We start from the raw sequence: 26,835 nt of genomic DNA, 5'->3' as shown, positions 1-26,835 counted from the left end.
ACGGTCTGAGACATATATGTGGTAATTCATGTGTGTTTTCTTGTTTATAATCTGTTTATAGTATGACATTTTCTGTCTACCTGTCGTACGTCGACGTCAGACTGACGTAATTTCTCCCTGGCCTGTGATTGGTCTATATCGCCCCATCGGTTCTCTCGCAGTGGCCATGTTTGTTGATGTGTCATATCAAAGTGACTTGTTGGGGCTATCAGCTGGTGAGGTCGAAATCCCAAAGTTATCTCTGATCCCAGTTCTCTGGTTCTACATTATGGAGTTTACATATCCGGTTGGTGAAAATATTTCCGTGCTTTGTTTGTCATGTCTGCCAGACGGGGGCGTTAGCTAAGCTAGCTTCAGTGTCAGCTAACGCCTCTCTTATCAACGTTAGCTTCGCGAGCTAATGTCAGCAGTGCCTCCATACAATACGTCAGTCGGCAGTTATGTGTGAAACCTATTTAAACCACCCGTTTTTAGTTTGTTGTGTTACGTGTGGTGACGTTGACGTGTTTTCCTAATTCATCGTCGCGGTTCACTGAGCAGCCAGCAAGATTAAGTCCGCTTTTGGCAGCGTCCAGTGAGCCGACGTGTTAATTAAACGGCTGTAACGTCAGATACAAATGGCTCATTGGCCCGCTGCTTGCTAACTGCAGATTGACCAACCTGATGCATGGACACCTAAAGGGTGTCTTTCAATAAGACTAGCTGGTGGCATGACGTTGACTACTTTTGACAGTGTTTTTGCTTGACACCTGTCGCAAGCGCATCAACGTCATTGTAACGTAAGGTGTTTGTATCTGTTGTGCTGTCACTGCGTTACTTGAGCGGCTTGCTTGTGGTGCTGTATGTGTTTATGAACCATGTATCACAATTGAATGATGGTAAAGACAAGGCTTCTGAGGTTTATCATGAGAAGAAGAAAAAAGATTCCCATGCAATAGGGCAGAATGTAGTCAGTACAGACAAGCTGATATTGAAAGAGGTATGACAAATTGTGTTGGGGGTTGATTTTGTGTTGTGGAAACATGACATAACGTATCATCTTTCAAAGACAACATCTCATTGAGCTGTATAAAAAAAGACTCGCTGCCAGCTATTCTGTCTCAGTGATTAATTACATGGTAGATGCTGACACAGCCCTTTTCTGTCCAAGGGAATAATGGGTTCAAGTCATGACTGCATGTTTCAGACTGAGACAGGGCTACTTTGTTTATGAACCTTTCCCAGAGCTTTGGTCAGCACAGGTTTAGTGGCTATTCATAAAGTGAACAAAAATTTTAATCCAAGCTAATCCAAAAAGATTGTATGTCTTATTCTCAAAATTAAACATTAGAAACATATGTATGTCATCTACCAGCGCTGAGGAGATTCCTCATGATGTCTTATATGGCTTCGTATTAGACAATGTTAGAAAGCGTTTATACTGAAATCAAACATTGTACAGTCCTTTTCATCATTTTCTTATCCACCCAAGTGTATTTTACCATGCCTTCTGAATGAAGTGGTGATACCTTTTTTTAAATGATATTCAATGAGGTTATGTAATAATCTTAAATACTTATGTTAGTTGGATGACATTCTGCGCCACATGCCCGCAAGTGTGACTACTTCAAAAATGTTGACAAGACCACACCTCTGTCTCTGTTTGGTATGTCTTTGAGATATCTGATCCTTTTGAAAACAGATAAACAGGGAACTAACATGAGACTCACATCAAAGATAAGATTGGATTTTATCACCAGAAAGGCACACCTTGCAGAAAGTACGGGGCTGAAATGTTACATCCAGGAATATCAGGCTCTCCACAGAAAAACTGTTGTCCCATGAAATATGAAAAGACCAATCTTTATTGTCTTTGCTCCATCTCATCCTCCCTTTCTACTCTGTGTCTGCTTCTTCATTGGTCTCTGCTAGATTTGAACCAGAGAGGGACCATAGAACAACCTGGTCCTGCGTCAGATACACACATGATGGAAGGATCAGAGCTTGAGTCGGTGTCAGAGGGGTTGCACCCGGCGAATCAGCCTCACAGCAGCACATCTGACGTAAACCAGGGGGAACAAATCTTTCCCAACACTGCAGATGTGGCAGAAAAGTGCAGTCAGGCCGAAGATGAAGCCGAGCCTGCCAGTGAATTAATCAACGTTACGACAGATGTAACGACAGACATGAAGACAAAGTCGGAACCGCAAACATGCAGTCAGGAACATGAAGAGGGGAGTGAGCTGGATGCTGATGACAGCAGTGATAGAAGTGCAGTTCCCATGGATGGTGGGATACCTTCACTTTCAGATGAGGCTAGAGGAGCTTTGGTAGCCCCCGTCACCACTTTGGATGACGTGGTAGAAAGCTCTACTTCTGTTCTTGAAGGAACAATAGTAACCAATTTGACCATAGCTGAAGTAAAGGACTCTCATTCCACCAGTCCAGACAGCAACAAGCAGCCATCAGTTTTGATTAGAAATTGTTCCTCAGAGCCATTGCCCAGTGATGATAGTGGTTCTGCTGAGAGTCCATCATCCTTTTCTCTCCAAAGTGCTTCCAAAGACTCCTCTACCGACTCGACAACCACCTCCGGGTTCTGTAATGGCCCTTCCACACCCAGTTCCGACACTGTCAGCTCCTCCCTTGCATCCAGCCCACAAACCAGTGCCAACCCCTCAGTCCCCTCACATCCATTGTTGAGTCCATATGACACTGATTGCAGCCGAAAGCTTATCTCCCAAATCCAGCGTTCGCTGTCACAGGAGTCACTGCTGGATGAGCTAGAGTCAGAGCTCTTGGCTTGTCAGCTGCCTCAGGGGGAGAGTGGAGGTGAGAGGAAAGGGAGCCCACCCGTCAATGGACTTCCTACAGACCAAGAGGACTGCATGCTAGCCTTTGAGAAGTGTGTGCAATACAAGTATACACAGCAGGAGAAGTCAATTCATAGGTAAATTGCTATTTCTTCAATTAAAATATATGCACTATGTTGTACATTTTTAGATTAGTCTATGTTTCTGGTTTATATGGTACATAGTGTAGCTGATCATGTTACTACATGATCAACTACACTGAGCCATTGTAAACTGACCCATTGTAAAGTTTAGCAAGTGATAAACCACATTTTCAGTGGCTGTTGTTTGTCTTTCTCTTTTAGTTGTAAATCTGTCTCGGTTAAGCGGCTTACAATAATAATTGTAAAACCCAAGTAGTGTTTTTTTGCAGCTGTAAAACAAGACTTCTTGGCTAAATGACTCATAATGACCCACACATTTCCCCATCTTGCTCTTTCTTCTGGCCTTAATAGCCTTAAACAGTCTAAATTATTCAGTACTTTATGTAGGTTTGACCTGATTGGTATTGTATGCTTATGTGTTTGTATGTGGTGCTTCTTTGTATATAGGCTGCTTGAGGAGAACAAGAGGCACCAGGAGCTGATCCTGGGTATCTGTTCAGAGAAGGACAACATGAGGGAAGAGCTGAAAAAGAGGGCACAGACAGAAAAGCAACACATGGTCACCATTAAAAAGGTTAGTCTCATTCTCTATGGTCTTTTCACATTGTGCATGGTCATATGGCACCAAATGTTTTGGAGCAAAAGCACAAAAGATGTGGTCTGTATCTGTCCCTTGGTCCAAAACATGAGTATTCTGAAATAATGGGCTATGTTTGTCCTGCAAGTCTCTCCAAGCTATTTTTATTCAGCTTTTGAAAACAATGGAAACCTATTTTTCATTTTGTTTATCAACAAGAAGTGTTCCTCTGTGATGTTTTGTCTGATATCCTGTCTTTGGCCGACATTGACTTTTGCTAATTGTGATAACATAGCACATGCATTTTTGCATATAGTTAAATGTTTGCCTTCAGCCTTACATCAGCCTTAAACACTGATCAGAGCATTGTTCTTGAACTGCTCCATGTGGGTGTTTTCACAATTTTCTTTGTTTGTGTGTGTCCGATTTGCAAAGCTAACCATGTACCTACTTGCACACCAAAACACACGTATTCTTTATTCATTGGATCTTGTCAAGCATCTCTGTTGCCATAGAAGAAACAATAATTGATGAATGTTCTCTTGGTAACGGCGTTTGTTTAAGCATTGTGTAAGCAGAAGGGTGTAGGCAGGATTTTTATTACTTGCACCCAATGTATGCTTTGAACCCTTTTGTTCTCTTTTTATTAATTGTCATATGTCATTATTTATACTCATCTTTTCACAGATAATTCAGTTGTCACTGACATTAAATGTCTGTTGGAATAATGCCTTACTACCTTTCTTTTCCTGTGCTGTTTAAATTTATTTTGGTCTCTAACCTTTTGCATCAGGTGGCATCCTGTGAAGCAGGTTAGCCCAGGTGTGACCCAGTCTTATATGTTGCCCAACAAGTTGCTTACCTTTTATACTCCCTGTTTTTGCAGTTGGAGGGCAGGGTGGATGAGCTGTTGAAAGAACTTAAGGAGTCGCGGGATAAACTGATTCACCAGGACCAGGAAGCAAAGGCTGCCCTCCAGCAGATGCAGAAGGACATGTCCTACAGGCTGGAACAGGTAGAACAGGATCTTAGATGAGCTGCTCACACAGCGTAATTTTGCCCTCATCTGACTCTTATTTGCATGTCTCACCTTATTTCATTTTTTTTGCCTGTTTCGGCTCTTTTTTTATTTTGCTTAACTAACTAAATACGTACCCAGTGCATGGGCATTTTTGGACTGGGTATTTTGTTAGTTTTGGAGTTTTTAATTTAATTTGGTAATAGTTTTAATGTAACTTGATTTTCCGTTTTGCCCAATTGTATTTATATATATTACGTGTATATAAGAAAATGGATTTTCAATGTCTAATTAAGAATGTTCAGACACAAGAATCCATTCTCTGAAATGTACTAAAGAAGTGCTTTCATGTACACACACCCCCCTCTAGAGTATCTTTATCGCTATACTGAGATTACGCTTGTGCATCAATATCACTGTGAAACATGAACCACCTTACGTCAATGAAGGTTCTATTCATCTTCAGATTTAAGTTATTGCCAAAGCTGATACAGCTCAAATAAAGGTTACTTGCAACTCGCCACACTACATTGATTTTTGCCACACACACTGAATCCCATGAATCTTTTGAAGATGTTTGTACAAAACCAGCAGCTGAATCCTCGCACACCAAACTTGTTATTGCAGATTGAATCACTTGTTAAGCGAATAGTGCAGGAGAGCACATTTCTTTTATCCAATAGATGCCACACCTGGTTGAAACCATGTAGGCCACTTTTCTCTTGACAGTTTGGTCACACTTCACAATTTTTAATTTCACTGTCCAGTGAACAAGGAGAGGTACATTTTGCACTCAGTTGTCCTCTTTCACCCGTTCCCTTATATCAGTCTAACCTGAAAAGGGTTACCCACTCCTAATCAACTGTTGTCCCTGAGGTTTAAAGCATTTGTTCAAAATGTTACAAAATCTGTGCCACCTAACTGAAGATTTCTTTCTTCTTTTTTTTTTACTTAAAGAAAAGCACATTATGATGCATTAAAAGTGCTATCTGTTTTCCATTAACAGTTTCATATACAGTTTCTCCATTCTTCTCTTGCTCCCCTGAAAGTCCAGCTTGTTAGAGCTTGCAGTGAAGATTGGATAAAAAGCATAAAACTATTTACTGGCAAAATAAGAAATGGTACGTGAGCCTCTCATTGGCATGAGGAATGAACACGCAGGTGTGAAAGCAGCAGTGTGTGCCACAGTGTGCCCCGGTCACAAAAATGCTAGGTCAATGAAAGCAATATCGATAATTTAGAAAAATGTTAGTTTCAACCGTAGTAAACCAAATACAGTCAAAGTCTGGATGCATTACTTTGTGTACTAAATAATAAAGTAATGAAATGCCATGTTAGGGGCCGATCACACCAGACGTGACTTTTAAAAGCAAAAACCGCCTGTGGAACGGGCCTGCGTGCGCAACCGGTTGACATTGATGAGCTGTGCAACTCCGCTTAAAAGTTGAGAATATTTTAACTTTTATGCGTGCCTAAAAACCGCTAGATAAACTCAAAGCAAGCCATTTGAAAGGTGCGCCGTACCATAGACAGAACTTTGTGACTTTGCTGCCAATTAGAAGCAAAGTGGACAGTCATGCAGTAATCGACAGTTTTGTTTTGCATCCATATTGCAATGCGAGCTCTTCCATCCAGCTGTCCATCTTTCATTACTCCTGTCAGCCCAGGTCTAAGTTGCAGCAGACTAATTAGAGTGATCCATAAATCTTCTTTTTAGGTTTTCAAAGAGAAATGTCCCTTTTCTTTTGATCCTCTTCATGATCCATCAGGTACAAGCAGCTCAGTGACTGATGTAGGGGACATTGTATGAGCCTTATTCATGCGCTAAACAATCCTCTCAGGTGGGCAAGAAGTGTGACGAGGCACGCCAAGAGAAGGAGGCCATGGTGATGAAATATGTGCGGGGGGAGAAAGAGGCCCTCGACCTGAGGCGAGATAAGGAGGGTTTGGAGAAGAGGCTGAGGGAAGCCACGAAGGAGGTAGACCGCCAGGCCCTCAGAGGAAACCAGCTGGCCCAGGACAAAGGTCGTCTGCAGCATCTGTATGATGCAAAGGTAAATACTGTGTCAGTTGTACCTTGCAAAACCATTTGTAGAAGGACATAAAGACTTAACATTTTTATTCAACATGAAGTTAACCCCTGAGAAAACAAACATTTTTTAAAAAGGTGCGATTGATCACTAGAACTCATTTCAATGTGCTTTATGCTAAATTCATTGGATTTAGTATAACTTGCCACTAGAGATTTGATAAACATACAAAGCTGTCCCACTCATTAGTTTGTCCTTGACAGAAACAAATTGCTTCACATCAAAGATTGTACCTTTTATAGTCCTTATTACTCTGGATTTAGTTATCTGTCTTGGCAGGGTTGAATATCCCACTATTTGGGAATTAGCAAGGCAAAAACATGAAGCCTTGTTATTTAATAATGATCTCAGCTCAGCTAAGTAGCTGTTTGTCCTCTCCTCTAATATGGTTTCTTCACCCACTTCTCTGCTCTCAGGAAGGCGAGATGAGCAGGTTGACTCGAGAAGTGGAAAAGTTGAAGGAAGAGATCAACTCTCTTCTCATCAAGGTCAAATGGGCCCAGAACAAACTCAAGAGCGAGGCGGATGCACACAAGGTAATGCTACTTTATCAAGCAATCCTGTTGAGATTAAATCTACCTTTTCCACATGAAATTATTTTACACCCCAAATATGCTCTATAATCCAATAAATATTATATCCGCAACATAAGGAAACACTTTAAGTGAATTACTTCTGTGTGCTTTGTATGCTTTTATTGATGAGTCTGAATGTGCTGCAGACAAATTTGAATCGAATGAATACAAACATCTCCATTTACACCACTAATAAGGTTGACGACATAAAGTTGTTGCAGCTGCAGGATAAAGTTGATACATTACCCATATCAGTTTGAAAGATGAAACTTAAATTTCTGGTTAATGTTGATTTTCTTCATTTAGTCTAGAAAACACGCCTGTGTCAAAGATACTTAGTATTTCCAGGAAACAAATGACATCCCCTTCAGTCATTCTATCTGTAGCCGCCTCATAAAAAACATGATTACTGTGGATGAGTCTTCTGAATCAGGGGCAAAAGGAAATGGGGTGAAAATGGTCCAGTAATGATCCTGCAAGGAAATCATCATTTACCTTGTAGCTGTTTTAGAAAATTTCTATTAAGAAATATTGCTTTTTATGTTTACCTTCCTCCAAGGAAATACACAACAATGAACAGAGGAAAAAAGGCAACAACTCAGTAGTTGCTCAAGGCCTTAGGAGCTGAGTCACTAATGTGTCTCTTTGTGGTGGTTTGTGTGGTTGGCATGTGTATGTGTGTGTAAATTACTCTAGGTGCATTTGTCAGGGGAGAAAAGTCAGAACATTTTGTGAATCATTCCATGGCTTTTTTCAATACAGGCTTTGCTTTGAAGTGAAATCCTCATTTTTTTGTTTTTGTGTGTCATACTTACAAAAGCATTTTTATGTTTTTTATCTATTTGCAGGAAACTAAAGACAAACTCAGAGAGACCACTTCCAAATTGGCGCAGGCCAAAGAAGAGACTGAACAGATCCGCAAGAACTGTCAGGACATGATCCGAACATACCAGGTCTGTGATATTTATCACATAGAAGTATTAGTTTGCTCATGACCAATAATGTGAGCAAATGTAAAACATCTCTAAATGTATGAGAAACAAGGCATGTCTGGATTTGTTGCATGTAGTTGGAGTTTGCGTGGTTTCTTTTATCAGTGTTGATGAAACAAAATCTGCTGTATAGCATACTGAATTCTGACAGACAGAGACTGAGTATTGCTGTTTATGTACACTTTTTAAAAAGTAGAATACAAACAAACTTTGTATTACTTTGATTGATTCTGCTTCAGGAGACAGGCAGTTTTAATGTATACCTTGTGATGGTGGTAGAGAGCTGCCTCAGATTTCCCCTTGTGCTAGTTTAAGCTATTGAATTCACCAGTAGTGTGTTTATAAGCAGAGCATCCACAGACAACAGGGACAGCAAATGACAGAACAAGACTTCAAAATAAAACGACATGTCGAGAACATCTGAAAAAAAATGGAATGAAAGAAAGCGATGATTAAAAAAAATATTCAATGAAGTTTAATAAGACCAGAAAAGCCCCAGAAATCTTTGTTGCAAACATGGAAACTATGTATTGGTTTCTCATTGTCATTATCAGGTGCTTTCTCTCTCCCATGCCTTATATTTCCCACTCCTCTCTTTCTCCAAGGCTCGTCTTTGTCCACTCCTCTTTAACTGCACATTCTCTCTTTCACCCTCATCATTGCTTTCTTGTTTTTGAATCGTATACCCCTCTCTCCTCCAGGAATCGGAGGAAATCAAGTCCAACGAGCTGGATACTAAACTGAGGGAGACCAAAGGAGAGCTGGAGAAACACAAGCAGGAACAAACAGACCAATTAGAGGTGCCAACCGCTGTGCACACATACAAACATGTTCTCACACATGTTACCACAATAAGCTAGGCATTGGCAGTAGTTTAACTAAATGCTTACTGCAATGATTATACTTCCATCTGTATGACAATCAACCAGAAATAAAAAATAATTCATGTTTACTAATCATTCAAAATAACATATTCATTTTCTTTCATTATTCATTCTTTTATTGATGGTTGTCATGCCAGCTCTTCTAGTAATTTCTTTTTATTTTCAGCTGTTTAAAATTTGTTTGAGAGGTGTAATTACCTCAAATAGGAATGAGTACCGAACTGGCACATATGCTCTACAGGCAGACACGCATGCACACAGGCACAGACTCAATCCAAACACAATGGCCTGTTTTTCTCTCTGCTAGATTCTGAGGGGAATCACACTTTAAAAATAAATGGCCTAGAAATAATCAATATGAAGCTGCGGGTTTCAACAACAACCTAGTGGACGTCACTAGTTTATTGTCGTCATTTCACAGCCTGGTTTATTTATCTAGGTTGTTTACACGTCCTTAACATTATAGTCACAAATATGAAGTGTTAGACGTAATTAACTTTTTTTCAATTTGAGTTTTGATGTATTCATTTTCGCTAAAAAGATTGGATTTGAACCTTTTTAAATATTTCATGTGTCAGAAATGTGATCACAAAAATCAGATGAATCTGATGAACTTCAACACAGCGGGGATGTACAGTATGTTGTGGGGCAATCACTGTGTTGTAGGTTTTTCTGCCGTGTTGTTGAATTAATTTGTCCAAATCTGTGTTATGATGCAGCTTAGTCCTAAATAATACATTAAACAACAAAACGGTTGGGTTTCCATTACTGGTGGGTGTTAACATTAGATTTGGATGGGAAGGGATGAATGGAAGTACGAGACTAGAATTGACCAGACTGACATGTTGTCTTGGATACCACAGGCTACTAATAGCTTCTTGGAAAAATTGTGCCATTAATGGTTTTGTTAGAAAGATGAGACAACACATTATTAAGCTTTGCCTTCTCATGTATAATGACTGCATAAGCAAAATAATGTTAATGAATGCCACACATGGATTGCCAGGAAACCCATCTGCAATGAAATTATGCTAATGTGCGATTTTTTTTCTTTCGTTTTTTGCAGAAATAAATGTGTGAGTGAGGGTGGAGTTGATGGCTAAAACCATTGAACTGGATTGCTTATGTGTTTTTAAAATGTTAGTCATCGGAATTGGAATTGGCAGAGGAGAAACCATTTATAGCTTTTCCATTTAGAATTCAGAGGTTTAGAAACAGAAAATGCAATTATGAGCAGACTTAAAGTATGAACCGTAGCGGTGGACACTTATCTAATGTAAAACTTAATGTGTCTGGCAGGTTCACCGAGTGAAGGCCAAAGAGCTGGATGACTTAAAAAGGAGCTACAAAGAGGGCATGGATGAGCTCATTACTCTTCGAACCAAGGTTTGTCGTGCGTGTGCGTCTGCGTCTGCTTGTCTGTCTCAGAAGATGGTGAGGTTAATCAGGGGTGTGTTGTTTTGCAGTTGAAGTGTCTAGAAGACGAGCGCCCACGATGGGAGGACGAGCTGAACAAGTACAGGGAGATCATCAACCGGCAGAAAGCTGAGATCGGGCGGCAGAGAGAAAAGCTGGAAGAGATCACTGCACTCCAGGAGCAGCATGAAAGGTACAGACGTACACTCTCACAGCAATCCTGCAGGAGCAGTGGTGAAACTGCAAACATAATTGGTTTTGATACTGCAGTGCACACTGTAACGCAGTTCTCCCCAGTTTTTTTTTTTTTTTTTTTTTTTTTTTGCAAGTACCTTATTGCAGGATTCAAAGATAGGCCAGGGACAGATATAGCACACGGGGCAGGAAGGGACCCGGGTCCCTCTGTGGTTGTGTGGCTCTGCTGGCCATGTGCAGATGACTTGATGAAGAAACTTTTCCTCTTATCGAGCGAGTGCTTTCTGTGTGTTCCAAAGTGCCAAAAGTAGGTGGCCCCCAACGCAAATAGATTCATGCAAAAGCTTCTCAATTTTTTTTTTCTTCTTCTGGCTGTCACTTTGAGCAGAAGGACATTTTTCCACCACGCGCAAAAACATTTTTTGTTGTTGGCAAGTAAAAATAATTTGATGCCACCAGTTCTTTCTTCCATATGCAACTTGTATTAATTTTCAGCTCGCCTAGACTTTCACTGTTACATACAGTATGAATGGCGATGCAACAAATACTTTTTTATTTGAATTAAATTGATGGATTACGATAATTGAAATACAAGTGGACCATTAATCATGTACTTGTTTTTCAAGCATTTCTGTCCTCCATTCAAAAAAAATTTTTTTTGTATTAAATAGTTGTCTTTTATATACGATAAAACAAATTTAAAATCATAAAAGATCAATTAACTTGTCTCAAGTATAGTTTTCTGTGACACACACACACACACAAATGGAAGCTCATGTCTTTATTACCACCTTGCCAATAATTGTTTTGTCCCGTAGTGATAAACAGGAGGTCACGTCTCTTCATGAGGAAGTGGACGGCCTGTCCAGCCAGATGGCTGACCTCCAGCGTGATGTACAAGGCAGCAGAGAGCGTGAGGCTGAGTTACTGGGCTTCACGGAGAAGCTGAGCAGCAAGAACGCCCAGCTCCAGTCCGAGAGCAACTCACTGCAGTCTCAGTTGGATCAGCTCAACAGTAGCTTCACAGAGCTCCAAGCAAAGCTGGAGGAGACCAACCGGCTACTAGATGACAAGGTCGGGCCCGTTGGATCACGCAGAGTTATGTAGAAATGGTACACAGCAGCTGAGTTGTCTGACCTAGAACATGCAGTCCTTGAACGGATATTCTTTGGTTTAACATTCAGAAGAAAAGTCTTGAAATAGTTTGTGCTATATTGTTTTTCTATTGAATCACAGGTTGCTAGAATGTGGATTTTGTCTTAAAATCACGTAGCCATTGTCACAATATCTTGCCACTCTAACAATCCCACAGTCACGGCTGCTGAAACGGGAAGAGGTGCTGAGGCAACAGGAGGTGCAGGGCCTGCAGGAGGAGCGGGCAGCGTTGCAGACAGAAGGAGCTCAGCTTAAAACCAGAGTTGAAGAGCTGAAGGATGAGCTGGTGACTCAGAAAAGGAAACAAGCTGCCAGCATCAAAGACCTCACAAAACAACTAACACAAGGTTAGAAAACCTTACTGTCTTTTTCCGTGGCTCCTTCGAGATAATCCACCTCAATTAGTGTGAGCCAGCTTCCTCTACTGGCTCCTCTGTGGGACACACGCAATGACCTGAAAGGGATAGTTGAGGTTTTTTGAAGTGAGGTTATTTGAGGTGCTCATCAATAGTTAATGTGTTACCACAGTAAATGGTGGTCAGCAAAGCAAATAAGGCGGTCCTAAAATAACGAAAACACTACCAGTTCAAGAGTATGCTCTATTTGGAATATTTTCACCGCTTTACCTTGTTGACGGAAGTTCCTCTCCGATAGAAAACTGAAGCTGTTATCAATTCTCTCTCCAAAGCCGACAGAACCTTGAAGAACGTGTGGGTTGCTCGTCTACTGCTGCCTCGATTGGTTAGTTTGTTTGTGATTCTGTGACTTTGCTGAACCAAAACTAATGCTTTAAAACTACAAAGTCCCACAATAACACAAACAAGGAAGTCTTGTGACTTTGAGAGCATGGATAACAGCTTCAGTTCCCAGTTGGAACAATCTGACTTTAGGGTAAAGCAGTTAAAATATTCAGACTGTAGCAAAGAAATACATTAATATTGTTCTTTTTTTGGAGGCTACTTTTTTTTTTTTGCTGCTGCTGCTGCTGCTGCTGCTGCTGCTGCTGCTGCTGCACCTGTCCATACTGCATTGTCTGTTTATCCAAACTGGTGTTGTGTGTGCATGCGTAGGGAATACACTGATTGTAGATAAATACCTCATACAGCCCACTTAAATAATCTGAACAATCCCTAATAGGGCTCTAATTTTAGAGCAATTTTATTGACGCAAGCTTTTCCCTTTTTACTTGCAATACGGAACACAAGCACATTAGGAGAGCTTGTTGTCGTTCATCAATGTTGCAGTTACTGTCTCAGACTGCAGCACAGTAATTTTACGCCTTTGATTATGCATGGAAGATTTGCTGAGCGTGCACTCTTCTTCAAAAGCAGCCTGCATCACCTTTTATTCAGGGGGACACCTTCACAGAGGAAAACTCTGAGTTCAATCAAGCAGTGACGCTTTGCCTTGACTTTCATCTTTTTCCTTTTTGTAGGCTTCTGCCTCAAATAATTTTTCTGCAAGTTTTTATACACTGTCCATTTTTGCATGGCTATTGTATGTTTTTGAAGACACTGTTTCTTTACTCGCACAAGGCTACAGTTGAAAGGATTAGTTGAGAAATCAATTTAATCAAGAGAACATAACTCTTCCGATTCTGACAGTTTTCATAATCAATTAAGTTACTTATTTTAAGTGAAAATCCTAATTATTTTCTTGTTATAGCCTGTGAAATACAAATATCCGCTCACTTGTTATGATTGAACTAAATATTTTCAGCAATGAAATGATTTTTGGACATTGTATTTTTTTAAACATACAGTGCTACATGTAGTTAACTTATACTTTATTTAGTTAATAGACATTTTCTTCAGTTCTTTACTCTCTCTTTATGTTGCAGCCCGTAAAAGAATGGAGCAGGTTGAGAACGGAGGCTGCGACCGGGATGCCAGCAGTATGGGCAGTCGCTCAAGTTCCTCAGGTACTGCTCCTGGATTTGGTTAGTATTTAACATGTGCAAAAGTAATATCATAATAGACTTTGATTTTTCCAATATTTGTCCTGTAAAGTTTTTATTTTTCCTCTGGTGTCGTCAAATGTCCTTCCAAAAAGGTAGTGTTTGGAAAAAAAGGCATAATAAAGAGAAGAATTAAAAGCTCACAGGTTGTTGAAACATGACCAAAGTCGCAACGCTAAACAGTTTTCTAAGTCCATCATAATCTGCCCTCCGTTCCCCAGGCTCCTTGAATGTACGCCACGGTGGGAGCAGCGGTGTCGAAGAGCGGTCACCAGAGAGCCAGTCCGGTCCCTCGGTGGTGGTTGTGGACAGCTTCCCGGAGGTCGACAAGACCGTGCTTGTGGACCGCATTGTCCGTCTGCAGAAGGCCCTGGCTCGCAAGCAGGAAAAAATTGAGTTTATGGAGGATCACATCAAGCAACTGGTGGAGGAGATCCGCAAAAAGACCAAGTGAGTGTCATTGACCAGAACACGGAGCAGAGAAAAAAGGAGGCGGCAAAAGCATTTTAATTATATTCTTTTTGCTGCTTTAAACAATGCTGGATTAATTTTTGGGATCAGTTTGACCCGAGAAGGCAAGGTGTTCAGATTTTACCGGTGCAGTGGATAATTGTGCTCAAACAATAGTGACGGACAGAGTTAGTTATCGATGCAGTGTTTCACAATGTACATCCGTTTTAATGGAACAGTAGTGCCGTAAGGATAGTGTCAGCTTTTTAGTTCTTCGACTTGTTTCTTAGATGAACAAGTCAAAGAACTGAAAGAATAAGCCACAAGCGCAGCTCTTAAATTAGGAGTAAATTAAAAGGACTTAAATATAAACCACCACTCATTGTATGACTTCTATCAGATCATTAACTTTCAAAAGGTCACTTATCAAATATATACTGGTACTCGGAAGCATCTTATCTTATGAGACTGTGTCAATGGCCAGAGAGCAGTTTCTAAATACAGTATATATTGTCTTAGTTAGACATGCTAACTCCTTTTTAAGCTTGTTGTGTTAATAATGTATATTGACCAATAGGAGTACTGAGTTCATTGCATTTGAATATTGTTTTCAGTTGAACTAAATATTCAAGCAGACCATACCTCACTCCCTGGTGCACCTCTGCTTCAGCTCACCTTGATCAGACAGCATATGCATACACACAGTGTATTGTCATCCTTAGATTGTAACTTGTGCACCTTACTTTGGATTTGTAACAAACTTCACTCAGAGCTACAGAAAGTCAAGGGGGCTGAATGCATCACTGTGGATCATTATTAAGGAGCCATCCATATTCATGGCCATCACTTTAACTGAAGAGACAGTGTGAAGGTCGTTACAGCTATCTTAATCGCATCCCTGCTTTATGTGCACGTTAGGCCTTGAAGTGGATCGTGGACCAATGTCGGGAGAAATGGGGTGTGGATATGATCTCAACATAACAGAGTATCATAGTTCGAACCAAATAGACGGTTGGGTCTTGCTGCCAGATTATATTTACAATGCCCAGAGATATCCAATCACCCCTACTTGGACTTATCCCACTCCTCTTTTTTGTCAGCTCCACACTTATATTGAATCCATTAGCCTCAACCTACATTCAAGAGTTAAGATTGAGGACGAATCCCACGGTTACTGGGCTAAATTTAGCTCGGCAAAGTCTCAGCAAAGTGGGGGGGGTATTGCACTTCCCAGTATGTGGATGTGCATTTGTCCTTTTTGCCTTTCTGTATCCATCCCTCCAGGACAGCCTGGTGAAAACTGATTTAACTGTAAGCCTGAAGCAGGTGATGAAGTAAGAGACGTAGATGTGAAGCAGAACCTTAGTGGGTGTCTGACAAAGGACAAGCTGGGAAAAAAGGGCTCCTGCTTGATTTAAGCTTCCACTCCGTACATGATCATAGCAGTGTTTTTATGTCTTTAAACTTATTTGCTATTCATGATTGCAATAGTTGACTACTCTTTTATGTGTGTGTGTGTGTGTGTGTGTGTGTGTGTGTGTGTGTGTGTGTGTGTGTGTGTGTGTGTGTGTGTGTGTGTGTGTGTGTGTTCCAAAGATAAATGGTTGCAATGCAAAGTGGCAGGACATATTTTTGTGACCCTGAGGTTTACAAAGTAAAAGTTTCGAGATGCATTTCTGTAAGAAATATCCAATCATACGGCTACAAACTGTTACGTGCCAGCCGCAGGCAAAACCTAAAGTCGAAGCGTTTAGCTGAAGCTTAGATTCGCCCTCTCTTGGTTTAGCCTTTTCAAAAACACAACTGTATTAACAGGATGGTCTCGCAGCAATAACAGCTCCATAGTTTACATGGTATTTTTCTCTCATTTTATGAATATAAAATATGACAGACATTCAAGCTTTATTTGAGAACATCAATAGAAGCCTTGAATGTAAAAAAAAAAAACTAAAATAATAATAAGATTCTGTACTGCCCTGCCTCTTCCCTACACCAATAGTGACTGAGGCTCATGGGTATTGTAGTATTTAGAGCCAAACTGATGGAAAAAACACATATTTTTGGTGACATATTCCTGTGCTGCTAGGAAGTTAAACCTGGGTCATTGGCTACAACGCTCATACAGTATACGCGATGTAGTAAATGAGCTAAAACATGCAAAAAACGACAGCATCATCCCTCATGGGCAATGATGCCTGTCCTTCAGTACCCACACCTGGGTATTATGACCATTAAGTCTGAATGGACTATTCATGTGACTTGAATTAAAATGATGCTGTTACAAACCAGATGAGAACAGGAGGAGGGATTCTGTTCAGGAGATGGAGATGGAGATTTATTTCGTGAGCACCCCCTTTTGCTCTTTTTTTGTTGGAAGCAATGGTAACTGCAAATCAGGGCAATATGTGCTCTGTTGGCTATTATGGATCCACACCTGCTGGATGTGTTTGAATATTCAAAATGGTTCTCTGCAAGGTTATTTTGGATTCCTGTCGCTCTACACTAAGCCTGGCTGGCTTAGTGTTTCTTGATGCTTTTGATTTTCTTATAAACCAGTGCCTGTGATTTAGTTTCTTTTTTTTTGGTAAAGTACATTTCGACTTATTCAGACTTAAATCATGAGAATCTACATTTATCGAGCGTGTGCAGTCTTCAACCTGAAACTAAGAATAGCCTTTAAATATATATTTGGTTTATTATTGCCTGAGAAGTTCTGAATAAGATGAAGATACAACAAACAAACAAACAAACAAGCACCGGCATATCTTTCTTTCCCTGCATTTTCTCTTTTCTCTGGCAATTTTTTGGGCACAGTTTTTAGTCACCTATGGAACTGTCTTTTTAGTGTCATGTGGTCTGACACAACATACCTAGGGGCTGTACTGTACCCAGAATTGTCACCTTCACTTCATGCATGCTTGACTTGCCGTCCTCGTTGCTTACACACTCTCAGCTGGAACAAAAAAGGACACAAAACTCACAAAAACAGAACAAAAATCATTGTCTTGCTTGCACCCCGGCCGACCCGTGCATGCCGTTCAGCACACTGTGGCCACAGCTTTAATTTCTGTCACTTTTTTTGTTTTTACTAAACACTGTCGTGATGGAACTGGGGTCCAAATATGGACCCTTGCAAGTCTAGTCGGAGGTAAGTCTTATTTTATGTCTGTGCAAACCCAGGTGTGTATGTGTGTGGGGGTGTGTGTCTGTGGATCGGGACGATTTATGATGGTGGCTTTCTTTGTAGTGCTTCTATAGCTACTGTACCATTTCAGTTTTCTTGCACCATAGACATCTTTGTTTTGTTCGTGTGCATAAATTGTGACATACAGTTTGAGGGTTTGTGTGTAGTGCATACATATTAGGTTAACTTCTGTGAGAGACTTACAATACCAAGACAGTAAGTACAGTAATTTATTAAATTAAATTAATGATAAAAAATGGGACATTTTTTCCACACAGAGTGGAAGTAAGAGTCAATACTGAGTACCAGTATTAGTTGCATCCTCCCTCCCTTAGAGTACACTCAAAATGTATTTTATATATTTATAAATGTAATATTTTCATTTCATGTCAAATCCTGATGAATGCGTTCACATCTTAATGAGGTTGGAGACTCGCGTGTCCCTGGCTGCTGCTTCAGCTTTTTTATCTTGGTGTTGGACACGACTATAAATGCATGTCATACTCTGAAATGTCCAAAACAGAAGTCGCTGGCATGCTTTCAGGATTTCCGAGATCTCTTTCACAATATTTTCACTTGAATAAAATGCCTTCCCTTACAGGAATAGTTAAACAGCAGGGTTTTTGTTTTTTTTACATTCACTTAGTCCCCTTTGAACGACTCTCTCATAAAGTCTTGGCGGTTAACGTTTAAATAGGCCGCTTCAAGTCAGTGTAATTGTCGTGATTGTATCATTCAAATTACTGACTTATTAAAGCCCTTAATATAGTGTATCTCTGCGGCGCAGTTCTATTAGTCACACACGCCGAATCAAGGCCATCATAGCTTAGAAAGGAGATATTCTTACGGTTGTAGTACACAAACAGTTTTCCTACTACTCTCAAGTTATCTTCTTTAAAAAAATCATCTAAAAAAAGAATATTTCAGCTCTACATATCAATAAAAATCAGCATTTCTCTAGAGAGGCTGCCTGAGTGGAAATCTTACTGCACACTCTCGCTAGCGGTCAGGAACGTCCCTTTGCTGCTCCTGCAGTTTCCCACCTTCAAAAAGTCACTCTCAGACGCACCCTGCATTTGCACTACACAATGCCAGTGCAGGGCTGAATATTGTTTCACAATATACAGCTGGGTTGAGAGCCGGTTTGAAATATGGATTACTGGCCCAGTTACAGAAGGTTGTTGACCATTTCTGTCGGGCATCACGTGATCCTCTTCCCCTGCCACCCGCCCAAGTCTTCAAGAGGAAATTAAGATTAAAGGTGCAGCCGTAAAAAGCTTTTTGTTTCCAGCGTTGTACGTGTTTCATTTATCTATTATACCTGGTGCCTAGACTCGTCATCGTCAATCCCACAGCAATAGACGTACACAGGAGAAATGTTATGAATGAGCTTCACACACTAATTTCCTTAACCATCTCCATTATCTTGAATATTGCTTTGTGTTGTCCTCCATTCGCTTGCAAATTAAGAAAAATATTAATGTAGGACGCAGTAATGAATTTCAGTCACAATGGCCCCTCTCTCTGGGTCTGTTTTCCTCCTAATAGAAACACACTAGCTTGTCATTTTTCTCTGGCTGCGCCGATAAAATTGGACAACAAGACGTTTCGAGCTGTTAAGCTAATGAATGCTCTCACTGACACAAACATGGATTCTCTTCTCTCACAAACAAGCTTTAACACTGTAATGTTATACAGATGAAAATGTTTTCTGAACATGAAGATTATTCTCACTATGTCAGGCACTTAGGCAGACGGTGTAATTAATTAATTGAATCCTTGCAGGCCCCTCTAATACTGCCCTTTCCATTACCCTTTCTCCTCCGACTGGCACACAAATTATCTTTCCAGCTATGACTGAATTTATCCCGCGCTGGAGTTCAACAAGACGTCCCACTGAAATTACTATTCTAGAAACGTCTGTTGCTTTTGCTGCTGGAAACAGTTTTATTGCACTGTAGGAGCTCTCCATTCTCCCGCCTATAAATCCCACTTTCTCAATTTCCTCGCTCAACAGTCCGCAGCCAAAGCCGCGCCTTCACTTCGTTTCACCCTCCTTTTTGAAGCACACAGTTTGACTCCTCCCCCTTTTCTCCCCACAGAATTATCCAGAGCTATGTGCTAAGAGAGGAGTCAGGGGCCCTCTCATCAGAGGCGTCGGACCTTAACAAAGCCCATGTGAGCCGCCGGGGAGGCATCATGGCTTCACTTTACACCTCCCACCCGGCGGACAGCGGGCTGACCCTGGACCTGTCGCTGGAGATCAACAGGAAGCTGCAGGCTGTGTTGGAGGACACGCTGCTGAAGAACATTACTCTGAAGGTACGTTCTCCCCAGCAGGTATCATACTCCATTAGTTTTGTGCCATGAATGCATAACAATTGTATACACACTAGCAATGTTGACAGTGTGTGCAGGTTCCCTGAGGGAATAATTGTTTATGCTCAGATGACCTGAGTTATTAGCTGTGTCAGCGTCTCCTATTTGACTATATAGGTGTGCAGGTGTGGCCTTCACTATGAATAAAAGTCAACTCCTACTACAGAAAGGTTTAGTGAGAGTCTTTCAGGTTTGGTGTGAGTGTGATAATAAATGTAGATTAAAAACACTCTATATGCAACACTATTTCATTATTCATGCATATGAATTATAGCATTAGCAGTTGAGTCTTTTTTGTCCTTTAGTATCCTTTGTTTTAAAGTCAGTCGGGAATTTTCATGCCTGTTTTCTAAAATAAACTAAGAATTTGACGTTTTATTGGTGTTTATAACTTATTAGTGTCCTAAGCTTATGCCGACTGAATTTTTCTTGGCATTTAGAAAATTTAGGTCATTTTTGTTTAGGTTTTTTTTTTACCTCCACCAGCCTAGAAGTGTGCAGGATCCCTGGATGACTCACTGGTAGCTTTTTTGCACACTATGAACTGCTGATGCAGAAGACTGATACTCGTCTATTCCTTCAGCCCCGGCATCGCAGCAAAAGCCCTGCGCAGAAGCAGTGGCTATTCCTGCGTTCCGTAAAGCATTGTGTATTCGACATACTCATCACTTGCCTTCCCTGGTCTTTAAATATTAACTTCAACAAATCCTGCTACAAACAACCATTGTATGTTGTTGTTTCAAATACTGGTGTGCTCTTCAGGTTGTCTCTCAACTATCTATTTTTCGAGAGATGACATGTTGGGAGTTGTGGTCTAATTCAGAACCTGCATTATTGATGCTAATGCTAAAAAAGGAAAGTGTGCCCCAGTGTCACTGCGACGCGTTTCTTCTTCTTAGTTCGTGATCTGAATAGTTTATTTAAGCCCACATTCACAGTATTCCTCCTCTTTTAGCCGCATGTGAGCCGTACGCGAGTGTTGTCCGGCTTCTGCACCTGAGGCTCTTTTGATAATGTAATTGAATTGGGATTTCAACTGAACCAATTGTCTGGTGCGTTAGTGGTGAATTAATGAATCCGTTCCAGCTCTCAGCTCTCGCCTGTCTGAAGAGGTGATGGAGCCAGATGTAGACTGTAGCGCAAGGACAGCGGCACCCTGTTCGGACAAATTTATTACCATTCCATAAAACGTAGTCGGTGTGCAATATGTGCTACAAAGCAACCCATTTATTTTTGATCAAGTGTCAAACAAATCCCCAAGAGACTGGGTGAAACTGGCTCAGGGTGAAGCAAAATGGAGATAGAAAACCACAAATATTTGAATGTGCCGACATAAACGAGCCAAACTCTCAAAGCATTTCATCGGCCTGTCGTCATTGTTGCAGCTTCTTTGTCGCTGTGCTCTATTCACACTTTAATGTTGCCACGTTAGATGCTTAATTTATAACAAGCAGATGCATATTGTCTTCATATTGTGAACTTATCTTAAAGACACCCTACGTAAAAACCTAAATAAGTCGATAAGTTGTAACGTGGGAGTATTTTCTGACAGCAATTATTTTTGAGTGGATGAAAGATGATTGGCAGTAAGCAGGAAGTAATTATATAAAAACACTAAAGTTGAGGACAATGAAATGACAATAAAACAAAAAGCTCTGACGAAGCCAAATTAAGGCTTCACATTTGATTTGATGGATAATTTAGCTGTGGCAATTTTCAAGTCTGCGATGACTGTTTATCATTCTTTACAGTAATTGATGGCAGTGATAAGTGGTTTCTTCAGGAGGTACGACAATGTGTCCTGCTATTTTCAATCACGCTCCCATTTTTTGATATTATTCATATAATAATTTTCTTTCGACCATTTTCTGTTGTTTTTTTTGCTCTCGCGAAAAAGCTTTCTTCCCGGAATATTTCCGTATTTCCAAGAAATAGCCAAAAAGCTCCAGGAAATTATTTAACTTTTTTCTCCCTCCTATTATTTTTGCTAAACAGCCACAACACACCGTCTGATGTATTTGAATCTCAAAGTGGTCACTCTCTTCTACAGGACAATCTGCAGACTCTGGGGTCCGAGATTGAGAGGCTCATAAAACAGCAGAGAGATCCTGAGGATGGAGTAAGGAGGAAGTGACAGAGCCAAGAAGGAGAAAATAAAAGGACCAATAATTAAGAAACTTCCAGCCCAGCATTTTTGAAGGGACAGGAAAAAGTAAGACGCGCACACACATTCTCCCGACATACGAAGGAGCAAATTGAATGTTTTAAGTGCCAGTAGCACCTCAGGCTGCTTTTTGGAAGACCTCTTGAACTTTGTCCATTTGGTGAAAGTGTGTGAACTTTCTTGAACTGTTATTCCATCCACATTGTACCACCTCCGCCAACACAACAGATCTTCCTCTGGCTGACGTCCGTCCCCCCTGAGCCTTGCCGAGATAAAACTCTTCAGGCCAGTTGCTTCAAGCTTGAACGTCAAACTGTCTAGTTAAGTAATTGATGCCATAATTATGAATGTAGTGCAAGGATTACCAGGGAAGTAGTGAAAAAAAAAAAGACAAACACTGATTTGCCAACGAATTCATCCTATAAAGAAGACATTTGTCCCCTCACAGCTCTGTCTACAGTACAGTAGATCAACTGAAATGAGACGACTGTCGGCCGGCATGCTCGCTCTGCTTGTTCCCCGATGTTCGTCTGCCAATAAGCCAAATGTATTTTTGAAAAAGCTGCTTCTTCAGCTTGACAACACAGCACTCCAAGAAGTAAAAGTGAGAAAAAAAAGAAGAAAAAACACACATCAGCCCTGGCTTGTTGGGGCTCTTGTGTGCCACATGGGCATTTTTTCATCAACTTTTGCGCCGCACAGCACTTACGGCCCGAGCTGGTGAAGCAGGGCGCCTCGCATCAGCAGACACGCCCATCTGTGTGACACCGGCGCTCGACTGAAGGAAGCGGACTGCTTTCTTTGCCATGTTTAATGTCGCAAACAGCACTCTGCCATCAGCGTGGAAGTATCCTAATGTTAAGCTGTGTAAAAAACAAAAACAACTATGACAAGTATAATATTGTGTTACAGTTGAAATGTAGAGCTGGTCTTGACTTTGGCCACTTTGAATGTGATTCTTTGTATGTTTCTCTGCTTAAAATTTAAGTTTTACCTGTCTGGTCATCCATTTTATTATTCTCGTATAAAGCTTTCTTAGAGTATTTGCCCATTGCTTTTAATTGTAAATTATGAACACCTAGAATATGTTTGCCTTTCCTTTACTAATCAGAATGATTAGTACCAACAGGCAACGACTTCTCCGACTCGGATGTGAGCATCTCAAGCTGTTGAATGTGGTTTGTCAGCATCAATAGCATGCATGATATCAAACCGTGGACACAGAGATAATGATGACCGCTCGTAGAACTTTCTTTGCACCGTGTGCACAATACGATCTGGTGAGAGGAAAAAGAAAAAAGCAATTCAGGTTCTTTTATCACCCTTTTTTTTTCTTTCCTTGTCTCACTTAGTTTGTTGAAGTAAATCAAGTGTAGAAGAAGCAGACGGACAGGACATCTGTAGCAGTAGCTCAGGAAAAGCCAATGGAATCTACAGAAATCTATCCAGGGACAAAGTGCAATGCTGTTCCTTTCATTGATTTGTTTGTTTTTTATTTCTATCTTGTCTTTTTCTTTTGTTCTGAATGCGTCTGTGTGCACCAGTATACTGTTTTATGTCTGTTTTTATGCTTGTGTACGTGCAACATGCGACTGTGCAGGTGTTTGAATATTTAGTGTCCAACTTGTGTGTGTGTGTGTGTTTGTGTGTGTGTGTGTGTGTGTGTGTGTGTGTGTGTGTGTGTGTGAGTCTGCGTGCATGGCTGCATGCGTGCCTTTTTTATAACCTCTCAAGCTTTTACGTTTACACCTGGTGTACATGCTTCAGCTGTCGGAGCTCATGGGATTTCAACAGATTGACCGTGAAGTTTGTTTCATCCAGAGGAGTACTGGTACACTTGATTTGCATTTAGGCCAGAGTCTGACACACACACACACACACACGCACACGCACACGCACACGCACACGCACACGCACACGCACACACACGCACACCCACGCACACCCACGCACCTGCCTGTGCAGCCTCTGTCTCTCATTCACAGATGTTCAGTCACATACACAGTATGAAGGCAACTAGCTTGATTCAACAATATTAAAGTTTCCTTGCTCTTCATTTGATCTGATTGCAGAAGCTGTCACGAAGCATAAGCCTCCATCTTTTTATTTACCCAATCAGAAACGGGCGTTTATGGGTCATGAATGATTGCAGGTTGATCCCCCTTCCCATACACCCGCAGGCTATGTTGAAATGGTCCACGATGTGAGACAAAGATGAAAGTTTTCAGGATTGAAGTCATGGAGTTCTTAATGCCTTGCTTGGCGTTTGATGTACCGCTGCTTTTATTTTATCCAAACTGATTTCGGTGCGAGGTGGGGATCAGCATGTAAACGTGCAGACGGCACACCTGGAGATTACGTCTTGATTCTCCTTGATATTGAAACTTTGGAACCTTTTAACCTCCAAAAGGTTCAGAAAGGTTGCAGTTTTATCCCTTTAGGGTTTCTGTTAAGGCAGTTGATTTATTTCAAAATGAGAATGATCCGGATGTTTTCATGCATCTTAAACAATGGGGGTAATCGGCTGCTTGCTGCTGACGAGGCGCAAATCATCGTGTTTTTTGTTTCTTTACAGTCAGTTTCTGGGACGGAAGTAAAATACATCCTATGCAAATCATTGCATAGGATTTCCTAATGAATTCCTCAAAATTCTCAAAGCATTGCTAATACGCTGCTTCAGTGTTGCTCACAGCGTGTCTCCTGTAAGAATTATGCCGATCCAAGATTTCACACATTTCCACAACCTTGAAGCCATGCAGCAGCATTGTGACTTCATTAATCGTGTTTCACTGTATGGATATGATGAAATGGAGTTCAGTGTGTTTGTGTCAAAGTGAGAGATTTGAATTGGAAGTTCCTCCTGCTGTGCAATGATTTCCCCTTGTCCTGTTTTGTGGAATATTCAAACTGTGATTATAATATACATTTTGTAAATATGTCATTCTGTAAAATGATGATGTTTTTAAAAAAAAAACATGCTGATTCTGGATTATGTTTGTATATATGGTGTCTCCAGGGAATAAAAAGAGATGAGTCTTAACTTTCTCTTGAATGTCTTACAGTGTTTCATGTTTTTGTTTTTGCCATAAAACTTAGATTGACTTGACACTTAACATCGGCTGTTCCGGTTGTGAAGTGTAATTGAGGTTGGGACATTTTGCACAGAGATAACCCCTCTCCCTCTGAGTCTTTGTGGCATGCATTTTTCGTTCCCATTTCTAAAACAGCAGTGTCAGCCGTGCTGGAGGTCACGCGTATCACTGCACCACTGCCAGTCAACCCAGGCAACCTCTCGGAGGACCCAACGCTATGGGAATACTCCCGAAAATACAAACAAAAACAAGTCCTCTATTTTAGTGTAGATGAAAGCCTCATTTTTGTGTAGCTGACCTATATCAAGGGCAATGGAGTTACAGGAATTACACTGTTAACATTATGGGTTGCAGCTAATGATTTGTCATTGTTGATTATCTGTAAATTGTTTATTTTCCCTTTTTCGAATGTTAGAAAGTAGTGAAATGCACATCACAGTTTCTTGAGGTGTTGAGATGCCCGAACAGGCCCCAAACCCCAGCGATATTCAGTTCTAATATTGTAGGAGACAAAGAAAAGATGCAAATCCTCACACATGAGAAGCTGGAACTTAAAGGGGACACATCAGTGTCTGTTTACATGAGAACTGGAACCGAGAAATACAATTGTGCATTAAGCTTTTTGTGGCTGTTTGAAAATGAATTTGTTGGTGTGGCGTTATAAATAAGTTAGTCCATCTGCATTGTGGGTAATGTAGGCAAAAGGTTTGGACAAGGATGAAGAATGAATGAATGGGGAAGAAGTAGATCGTCGCTTTGCTGCAATCTCCATGTGTCTGTGATTTTAGTGCAAAGTTAAATCAGTGGAGTACTCTTTCCATGTTTTTATTCTTTGTGTTACAGCTTTAGTTTGCTTGGAGAGTGTTGTGCTTTCACCACCTCTCTTCTTTTGGATCAAATTCATAGTTGAGTTGAACAATATCCTGAGTCACCCTGTCAATCTGCGCACATCAAAATTGAACATCATGCATGAGCTTTCTCTTTCCCACGCATGCATAAATGCAGACTTTGAAAAACACCTACAGACCAACTGATGGCACCTGCCATGAAATAATAAATAGTTTAGCAGGGAAAAAAAATCCCACATTTGATTCTTTGGTCATTCTCGTCACGTATGGGGGATATTTCCCATTTTCTCCGCAGGCACAGCTGCACACAGCAGGTTCAAATATCCAATTCGGGCCAATGGTTATTGTCGGGCTATTTTTAGCCCGCTGATAAAGGATACTCCTATCAGCTGAGATGACCACCCTTGAATTCATAAAGCATTGCCTGTGTCCTTTAGACACAGCAGCAACCATTTCAGTACCGCTCAAGGTGCTGAGATAAAAATTCGGTCCTGTTCTTGTCTCTTTTCCTTTACCAAACACAAGCACCACTACAGCTGCCACATTAAGATAAAACATATTTGAATACGAATGGGTCTCTATAATGAGTATTATTGAAGTCCACTTGTCTTTTAACTTCAGTGTTTTGTCATTCTGTGTACAAAAACAGCCCATTTTAATTGAGAATATTCATGTATCCATCTAGTCTATTAGAATCCATTAGAAAAAGCTGCCCTCCTGCATGCACAACTTCTCAGTAATGCTTTGATTATATGCCACTTACCTGCTCTGCCTCTTCCGACGCTTCACTTCAACCTTTGAGAGGGAAATTGAGAGGTGTTTGGGACATGTTCATTCAGATTTGTGATTAATCAAATGTGCTGGCGCTTTCTGCAGAGTCAATTCAGTGACTGGATTTATGAATGAAATGTATTTTGTTTTGTG

General features: G+C 40.7%; 1 protein-coding gene across 3 annotated transcripts; it reads left to right on the top strand.

Moving 5' to 3' along the window:
- Positions 1-149: 149 nt before the first annotated feature.
- On the top strand, positions 150-24,999 carry ccdc186 (coiled-coil domain-containing protein 186). 3 transcript variants are annotated; one of them, XR_011077844.1, is made up of 17 exons: positions 150-286; positions 1,912-2,929; positions 3,383-3,509; positions 4,399-4,527; positions 6,372-6,584; positions 7,037-7,156; positions 8,044-8,148; positions 8,889-8,987; positions 10,371-10,457; positions 10,538-10,680; positions 11,501-11,756; positions 11,995-12,184; positions 13,678-13,776; positions 14,016-14,244; positions 19,531-19,750; positions 21,858-22,019; positions 23,324-24,999. XR_011077844.1 is itself a non-coding variant. In XM_068583184.1 (16 exons), exons 2-16 carry the CDS (start codon positions 1,965-1,967, stop codon positions 21,939-21,941), a joined length of 3,048 nt encoding a protein of 1,015 aa, XP_068439285.1. In that variant the 5' UTR covers positions 150-286; positions 1,912-1,964; the 3' UTR covers positions 21,942-24,999. The 3 variants fall into 3 exon arrangements, 2 of the variants coding, with proteins under 2 accessions (XP_068439285.1, XP_068439284.1); XM_068583184.1 differs by having other exon boundaries at positions 13,678-13,758; positions 21,858-24,999; XM_068583183.1 differs by having other exon boundaries at positions 21,858-24,999.
- Positions 25,000-26,835: the final 1,836 nt, after the last annotated feature.

Source organism: Clinocottus analis, unplaced genomic scaffold (genome assembly GCF_023055335.1).
Source record: "Clinocottus analis isolate CAN_PGR_092001 unplaced genomic scaffold, fCliAna1.0.p SCAF_19, whole genome shotgun sequence".
Classification (NCBI taxonomy): Eukaryota; Metazoa; Chordata; class Actinopteri; order Perciformes; family Cottidae; genus Clinocottus; species Clinocottus analis.
Note: the sequence above shows the minus strand (reverse complement) of the source record. Positions and strands in the feature narration are given on the sequence as shown.

Excerpts from the sequence above, each read along its gene's own strand:
- ccdc186 (XM_068583183.1), top strand. The coding sequence starts at position 1,965 with ATGATGGAAGGATCAGAGCTTGAGTCGGTGTCAGAGGGGTTGCACCCG. Across the intron at positions 11,757-11,994 it reads ACCGGCTACTAGATGACAAG|TCACGGCTGCTGAAACGGGA; the intron begins GTCGGGCCCGTT and ends ACAATCCCACAG. Across the intron at positions 14,245-19,530 it reads GAGATCCGCAAAAAGACCAA|AATTATCCAGAGCTATGTGC; the intron begins GTGAGTGTCATT and ends TTCTCCCCACAG.